Source organism: Belonocnema kinseyi, chromosome 5 (assembly GCF_010883055.1).
Source record: "Belonocnema kinseyi isolate 2016_QV_RU_SX_M_011 chromosome 5, B_treatae_v1, whole genome shotgun sequence".
Classification (NCBI taxonomy): Eukaryota; Metazoa; Arthropoda; class Insecta; order Hymenoptera; family Cynipidae; genus Belonocnema; species Belonocnema kinseyi.
In genome coordinates, this window is record NC_046661.1 from 135,453,083 (window position 1) to 135,462,059 (window position 8,977).

General features: G+C 29.5%; 1 protein-coding gene across 1 annotated transcript in view; it reads right to left on the bottom strand.

Annotated features, from left to right (window-relative positions):
* LOC117172732 (hyaluronan mediated motility receptor-like) overlaps nucleotides 1-8,977 on the bottom strand; it is a 42,899-nt gene that overhangs the window by 3,359 nt on the left and 30,563 nt on the right. Inside the window, exons 8-14 of the mRNA XM_033360902.1 lie at nucleotides 7,731-7,925; nucleotides 7,398-7,531; nucleotides 5,383-5,755; nucleotides 4,587-4,784; nucleotides 4,430-4,498; nucleotides 4,243-4,349; nucleotides 1,454-1,628 (exon numbers count right to left, since the gene is read on the bottom strand). Coding sequence (XP_033216793.1) covers nucleotides 1,454-1,628; nucleotides 4,243-4,349; nucleotides 4,430-4,498; nucleotides 4,587-4,784; nucleotides 5,383-5,755; nucleotides 7,398-7,531; nucleotides 7,731-7,925 — 1,251 coding nt within the window. The remainder of the gene's footprint in view (nucleotides 1-1,453; nucleotides 1,629-4,242; nucleotides 4,350-4,429; nucleotides 4,499-4,586; nucleotides 4,785-5,382; nucleotides 5,756-7,397; nucleotides 7,532-7,730; nucleotides 7,926-8,977) is intronic.

Sequence of the window (8,977 nt, forward strand, 5' to 3'; positions counted from 1 at the left end):
GTGAAGTTCCTACCAAAATGCAGTACCTGAACGTACTTTATTGTACTCTAATACATTTCCCAAAGTTTCAGCTCGATATTTTATTTACAAAAAAAGTTCTTACGTTTTAAAGAACATTCAGTGAACTGAAAAACTGTGATCGGTAATGTAGGTATTTAGCTGTGTCACATGCCCTTAAGATGAATTTTATATCAAAATGTATAACCAAACAGTTAAATTTGCAAGTAAATCGATAATATTAATCTTATTAATATTTATCATATTTAATATGATTCTGCAACATTAAATGCTAATGCATATTTACTCATTTTTATTGAAAAATTAAATGTATGACTTACTATCAAATTACTTACCCAAGAAGTTGGAAAAATTTGAGGTTAGAATTGGAAGTCTGAATAAACTACTTTAAACATCTTTTTTAGAATAAATAATCAATTAAACGTCAAGCGTGAAGCTTATAAACAATATTTTGAATATTAATAAATTTAATTTAATAATTTATTGTTATTTTGGTAAGAAAAATGTTAACATTTTCATATGAATTTCATTGAAAAATAGAGAAAAATAAATTCCTTATGATTTATAACAATCCATTCTTGTCTTTTAATTTATCCTATAATTTCAAGTTATTTGTACTATTTTATTTCGATAAACCTCGTTGGATTTTCCTTGTCACAGTATTGGCTTTTTTTGTTTCCAACTTAGGTATATACCCCAAAATTCTTGTAGCACTAATTTGTACTAAATGTATAAAAAAAACTTAATTCGCCATTTTAAAATTGTGTTTATGAAATTAAGAATAAAGAAGAATCAAGCGAATTTAGAAGACTCAAGAATGACAAAAATCAAGATTTAAAAAAAGATGAATCAATAATAAAAATCAGGAATATCCAAAAATATAAAAGAACAAGATTCAAGAAGCATTAAGTATCAAGAAGAATTGAGAAAAATAATCAAGAAAAATAATAAGCAAATAAGAAATCAATGTAGTAGTAGTAGAAGAAATTAAGCAGAAGATTCAAGAATTAAAGAAGAAGAATGAAGCATTAGAAAAAATCAAAGAGAATTAAGAAGAATCAAGATAAAAAAAAAGAATCAAGAAGAAAAACCAAGGTTGAAAAAAGAAACAAGAAGTAGAATAAAAAATCCATAATAATCAAGAATCAAGAAAAATCGTATAGAATAAAGATAAATAAAAACAAAGAATACTGAAGAATCCGGAATCAAAAATAATCACGAAAAAGAATCAACGAAATACGAAAATAAATTAAAAGTAATTAAAATTAATAAAAATTAAAAATAATTGTAATTAAAATGAAATTAAAACTACTCAGCATTTGTTTGTGAACTTTTAGAAAATTTTGGGAGTGTAGCACGATAAAGGTTTGTTAACAAAATTGAACCAAATCCAGTAGAAACCAATCAGAACGCCAACGGCGACGAGAAAACGAACCTGTTTCAACCGAAGATTGTCCTTTTGCTGAGTAAGAATTTTGTCCTTCAATTTTGAGATGTGTTTGATTTTTTGATTATTATTGTGATGACCCAGAACTTCTGTATATTTCTCTGTCAGTTCTTCATACTCACTTCTGAAACGCTCGAAATTTTCGGAAAGGACTTTCATGTCACTGCAAACATTACAACAATATTTTAACTTTTTTTAAATTAAAAATTGAACATTTAATTTAAGCTGCCCTACCACAGCCAAATTTACCTCAATCAAAAGGAGAAAAAAGCAGAAACAGACTTAAAAACAGAATCTAAAGAAGATCTAATAGTTTATTTGATTGAATAGAATTAGGTGAATTGAGAATATTAGAGTGGTATTGGAAAATATATAAGAAAACATCATAGAATTCAAATGAATTGAAAATATTTGGAAAGAATACAGAGGAATTTAAAATAATTCAGAACGAATTGAAAAGAATTCTAGTTACTTCCCAAAGAATTCAGGTTTTTTTTCTGATGAATTGAAAAAGATAAGAATCCGAAATATTCTATGGATTTCAGTAAAATTGCAATAAACTTAAAGGAATACAATGCAGTTCAACAGACTTTGAACAAAATCATAAGAATTTGAGTGAATTAGACAAAAAATGCAATAAAACAACTTCGATTAAATTGAGTAAATTATGAAAATTTTAGTGAATTTAAGGAAAATGAGAAGGATTCGATGAAATTCATAAATTTCATGGTGAATTATAAAAAAAAGCAATTCGATTTAGAAATTAGACAATTCAGAAGAATTAAGAAGAATTTGATTAGATTTTTGAGAATTCAAGGTGCGTTTAAATTTAAAAGACTTCAGTCTGAATTGAAGAAAAAAAACTAAAGAAGATCAAATAGTATATTTTTCTGAGAAAAACTGAATGGGTTTCGAAGAACTCACTAGAATTCTTGAGAAAATTCCATAGAATTCAAACGAATTCAAAAAAGTTTAAAGGAATTTAAAAGGATTCATAAGAACTCAGAATGAATTGAAAACAATTCAAGTTAACTCCGAAATAATTCAAGGGAAATAAAAAAAAGTTACAAAATTTTCCACTGATTTCAGTAAACTTGAATTTCATTTTGAGGAATTGAAGGGAATTCAAGAAACTATAAGGAAATTTCTAAGAATTTGAGTGAATTAAAAAAAAAATCTTTAAAAAAAATGAAACAATAAATTAAATAAAAATGGAGTAAATTTAGAATAATTTAAAGAAAATTATAACACTTTATTGAAATGCATAAAAATAAAAGGTGGATTTTAGAAAAATTCAATTCAATTAAAAGCAATTCAATTTTGAATATAAAAACTTTGAAGGGGTTCTGAAGAATTTGAGGAAATTTCTCAGAATTCGAGGTAAGTTAAAAATACTTCAGGGGGATTTCAGGGTGAATTCAAACATATTTAAGGGAATTCAACATTATTGAAATGAATGAAAAACAACTCTGGCTAAGTTAATGCAATTTCAACGTGAATTCTTCAAAAGAAATTTAAAAAAGATTAAAGGAATTCAAAAGAATTCAAACGAATTTGGAAAGAATTCAAAGGAATTCAAAATAATTCAAAGGAATTCAAAATAATTCAGGATGACTTGAAAATAATTCCAGTGAAAATTTAGTGAAATGAGATAGTATTAGTGAATTTAACAAAAATTCTAAGAACAAAAAATGGAACAATGAGTTACATAAAAATTGAGTAAATTTAGAGTAATTTAAGGAAAATTCTAACAGTTTAATGAAATGCATAAAAATTGCAGGTAGATTAAAAAAATTCATGGTGGATTCAAACATATTTAAGAGAATTCCAAACCATTCAAATTAATTAAAAAGAATTCAGGAAATCTGAGAAAAACTGAATGAGTTTCAAAGAATTCACTAGAAGACTTGAGAAAATTTCACAGAATTCAAACGAATTCAAAAGAATTTGAAGGAATTTAACAGGATTCAAAAGAATTCAGAATGAATTTAAAACTATTCAATTCAACTTCGAAATAATTCAAGGAAAATTAAAAAAAAGTTACAAAATATTCCAATGATTTCAGTAAACTAGAATTACATTTAACGGAATTGAAGGGAATTCAAGAAAGTATAATAAAATCCCTAAGAATTTAAGTGAATTAGGCAAATATTTGAAAAATTAAAAATTTTTCATTGAATTGAGCAGAATAAGATAGTTTTAGTGAATTAAACAAAAATTCTAAGAACAAAAAATGGAACAATTAGTTAAATAAAAATGGAGTAATTTAGAGTAATTTGAGGAAAATTATAACATTTCGATGAAATTGATAAAAATATAAGGTGGCTTTAAAAAAAATTGAATTGAATTTGAGAAATTGACTAAGAATTCATGATGCGTTTAAAATACTTCAGGGGGAATTCAGGGTGGATTCAAACATATTTAAAAGAATTCTATGGTGGAATTAAAAAGAATTCAGGATAAGTTAATGCAAATTCAGCATGAACTCTTTAAAAGAATTCAAAATAAGTGAAAAGAATTCAAAAGAATTTAGACAGAATTCAAAGGAATTCAAAATAAATTAAAGGGATTCAAAAGGATTTAAACGAATTAAAGAAATTTGTGAAGAATTCAAAGTAATAAAAAAGAATTCAGGTTAAGTTAATTCAAATTCAGCGTAAATCTTTCAAAAGAATTCAAAATAAGTGAAAGGAAATCAAAAAAATTAAAACGAATCAAATAACTTCTAAAGAATTTTTAGACATTGAAAAGAATTCAATAGAGAGAAGAATGAGTACCGTTCGGTTTTTTCGCGACCGGCTCTCTCCCTTTCGACATCTTCCATCAAAGAATTTTCCACAGTTTTCCAGCTTTGCATCTCTTCCTCAGTTTGAGCCATTTCGTCCTTCAACACAAAATTTTAATTATTAAAATACATTTTTATAATTCACTAATTGTTCAAGTTTTTACTTTAATTAAAATTACCTTCAAGCAGAGATTTTTCGCTTCTAAAGTTTCGACCTTAATACTCAAGTCTTTTATTTGTGCCTTGGCCTGGAAGAAAATAAAGATTAGATTTTTTTTCTTTACGCGTGGACAAGATTTTTGGTTTAAAAGTTCATTTCTTTTAAGAAAAAATTACCTCAACAATTTCACTTTCACGAGCTTTGCTCTCGTTCGCGAGGGCTGTCTGCTTTTTTAAATCCACCTTCAGTTTTTCATTTGTGTTTTGTAAATTTACAATTTCCGTCAACTGCTCATCACTTTCTTCCTCGAGTTTTAAGAGCGTGCTTTGCACTTGATTCCATTTCAGCGCCATTTCGTCCAGCAACTGCTTCAACTAAAAATGTTTTGTTTTAATTTATTTTTTTTCACAATGTGATTTGGAATGACCTCGAATTAAGACCCTACCCAGCAAACACGTACGACATTCTTAAATAATTTCAATAATTTCACAAATATTATCAACTATTTCAAATATTTTAAAAATATTTCCAAATCTTTCAATTACTTCCCAAAGATTTTTCAAAGATTTCGGATATATTAAAAAGATTTCACACAGACTTAAATAAATGTACAAATATCAAATAGTTTAAAAATATTTCTAAACAATTTCAAAAAGATTTAAATTATTTCCTAAAAATTTTGCCAATTCTTCAGATACATTTTAAAGATTGTCCAAATAATTTAATAATTTTATAAAGATTTTAGAAATACTATTTTAAATATTTAGAAAAGATTTCTAAATATATCAGAAACATTTTACAAAGATTTAAACGATTTTCTAAAAATGTCAAAGATTTCGAATAAATTGAAAAGATTTCACGATTGCTTGTATCATTTCAGTTATATATATTTGAAAAAATTGAAATATTTGAATTTCTATTGTATTTAATATTACTCATTAAATATTATTATTGAATATTATTTTGTCCTACCTCAGAATTGATTTTGGATTTATTTAAACAATCTTGCTCAAGTTTGGAGACTTGTACTGCAGTATCTTCCATAACAGATTCAATTTTGGATTCCAAGGCCACCTTAATGGACTGAATTTCGGTTTTGCAGTTCTCCTCGATTTGGTCGACGAGACTCTCCTTGAGCTTCAATTGGTCCGCAATGGTGTGCACCTGTTCCTGAAGGAGTTTCGAATTGCTTTGCACAGTGCTCAACAACTCGCGATGCTCACGCAGAGCAGATTCGCTATTCTCGAGTTCTCTCTGAAGTCTCTTCACTTCCGCGTCGCTCTCGGAGATGCGATTTGTCAGAGCGCAGACGGAAGCTTGATTTTCCGACATAACGACTTCAAACCTAGACAATTTCAATTCAAATATAAGAAGACAAAAAAACTAGATACCAAAAAGCAAGAAAAAGAAGAATCTAGAATTAAAGAAAAACACGAGAACAAAGAGAGATAATGACCCTACTGCAAATACCTATATACGTGCCTGTAAAGGTCCCTAATGGGATTCTATATAAGCATCCTATAAGTGACTTATATAGGATCCTGTATAGGATTAACTATACAGGTCAGTATAGGTGCCACCTATAGGAAATGAAACAGCTTCCTGCACAGGATCCTTTATAATATCCTAAATTATTCTATGGTAAGGGTATGGGGTCTATCTTCCTAGGTTAGAATCCATATAAGAACCTATAAAGGCTCCTACTACTAGGCAATCGCATAGTCAAAAATAACTACTGCGCAGCTGTATCTGCTATAGGAAACTACTGCGCAACACTTCCGCTTTATCACCTGTCCTATGTAGGTCACTAATAGGATTCTATATAGTATCCTATGCAGGAAGCTGTTTCATTTCCAATAGGTGGCTCCTATACTGACCTATATAGGTGATCCTACATAGGATCCTATATAGGTCACTTATAGGATCCTTATATAGAATCCTATTGGTGAACTATGTAGATATTTGCAATAGGGGAACCAAGAAGTACCAAAAAGTACAAGAAGGAGGATCGAAAATGAAGAAGAATTAATCTGATTAAGGATTACAACAAATAAAAATGTTCCTTTTTTAATACAGTGAAACTCTTCTATAGTTCCGATTTCGGGGCTGACGGTAGGTGGCAACTAACTCATTATAGCCTGCTCCGCTTTTGTTTTTTTACGCCTGACTGCTCGCATGAGTACTTCGACTCCCCAGATAGCAAAATGTCCGCATGAAGCCGGCATGATGCGGACCCGACGTGCAGATCAAGCCGCACGTCGTGAGGGCAAGGTTAGAGACAGATGTGTCAACAATTGAGTCGCATATGCGCCGAATGGCGTGTCCGTACGCATGCGTTGCATGGCTTGTTAGCGATATGTAGAGATACATATTTCGTCTAATTACATGCTTATTAAACGGTTGTAATAAAATTTGAACAGATTTTTTTCTCTAAAAATTGTAAAATTCCGGTCCGAAAAATAAATTCACTCTCATTTCCGGGTTTTTTCCGGTCTCATAAAAATCCCGGTCGTTTCCCGGTTATCCCTGTTTTCTCAGTAAGATTTTCCGTTTTTTTCAAACTTACAACCCATTTTTCATAATTTACATAAGGAAAATCTAGAAAAATCAAGCACCATGCAACTCAAGAATAATCATGAAAAATGAAAAATTCAGGAAATTTTGGATTATAAAAAATTTTTAAATCTCTTTTTTCAAGATTTCAACACAGTTTCCATAATTTCTATTATAAAAATCAAAAAGTATCAAGAAGTAGAAGAAGTAACAAAAACCAAGAATAAAAAAGAAGAATCAACAAAATAAAAAATTTTAAGAAAATTTTTTTTCCGAAATTTCATTAAAAAAGAATAAAGAATCACAAACAATAAAGAAGAAGAATTAAGGATCAAAAGAATGAGGAGGAATAAAGAATGAAAAGGAATCAAGAAGAATAAATTATATATGAATAATCAAGCAAAATCAAACAGAAGAATACTGATAAAATTTACCTTCGTCTTCTCGCAACCATTTCCGCAGCTTCACTTCTAATATGATCTTTCAAATTTCTCAGTTCCTCCTTCTTTTCAGCCAAGTCAGTTTCTGCACGATCCAATTCTGCTTGCAAGCTCTGACTAAAGCTTTCCTAAAATGCAGGAAATACAAATAATTCACTAATTTATTTTTCACTAGAAAAAAACATGGTTTAACCCTTTGTTAATTTAGTTTTACATCTGAAAATTAATTCTCTTCAAGTTAATAAGTATTAACCATGTTTTTTTTTTATTTAAAAAGGAAGTAGTAAACTAATTTGTCATTCCTTTATATAAAATTGAAAAAAGTACCTGCGTTTCGGCAGTTCTTTTCAATTCATCAAGGGCAGTTCTTAGTTCAGTAATTTCAAAATCCTTATCGATCAATTTTTCTTCTAAAGAAGCTTTATCAGCTTCCAGACGTTTTGAAGAAGTTGTAAATCTCTCACTAGCTAAACGCATTTCTTCTTCCGCTGTTTTTTCCACATCCCGCACTATACTATTCACCTTGAAATAACGCATTAAAATTATCAATATTTTTTATAACGACACTATTTTACAGTAAGTTAAAGCTTTTAATATATGAAAGAGTCTATTATTAAGCTAAAAGATTGGTTATGAAATGCAGTTCGCACAAAGTGAAACTCTGGTAATGATTGATTGCGCATATACATCGGAATATTACACATACTACCTAAATCGTAGAAGGTAATACGAGTAAAGTTCAAATGCAAGAAATAACTATCCAGTAAATAATATCATGAATATCCACAAGATGAAAGCACATCAGCCATCCTACATATTGATTATTCTCAATCTAATTAGCAAGAATCAAATTACACTTTCATGAATCAATATTCCAATTAAATTTGACCATCGCGACTTTCTAAGCGTTTCGTAATTCTTCTTCTAAGTTTTCCAGAAACATCTTTTCTGCCAAGATCCTTAGCTGCTGAAGCCCTATGTTCTTCGGTGCCTTCTTTTGAACCTGTAATAAATTCTTTGGCTCTCTAAACTTGTTCTTCTCTGCCGATAAGTTCCGGATCACCAAAAAGATCCCCGATTTCCATGATTTCAATTGAGATGCATGGGCAGATCAGGGGTATCTTCTGGTACAGAAAAATCATTGATGGCGTATAATTTCTGCAGTCGGTTTGAAAGCATTCGTAAAAAATTCCGTTTTTGTAACAACCGACTTTGTGGGCACCAAATAAACATGTAGGACGGATTTAAAGTTAAGCTAGCCTTCACTAGCGCATTTAAAACCTTATCCAATCGATCTGGAAGGTCGTCGCAGCCTTTGACAAGATGTTGATGATGATAATAACGACGATTTCGGACCAAATCAGATCATGCAGATTAATCCGCCATTATTTTAAATGGATCTAGTATCGGCTCTATAGTAGGAAGGCTTGAAAGATTAATTTGCTATTATCTTGTACGACCCAATTAGCGTTTATTAAGGTGGTTTTAGCGTGAAACGAAATCCATGCTAAAAAGCTGAAATTTTTATTATAACTTCTTTAACTATTTTTGAATACATCTGCGAAGTTTCAGAT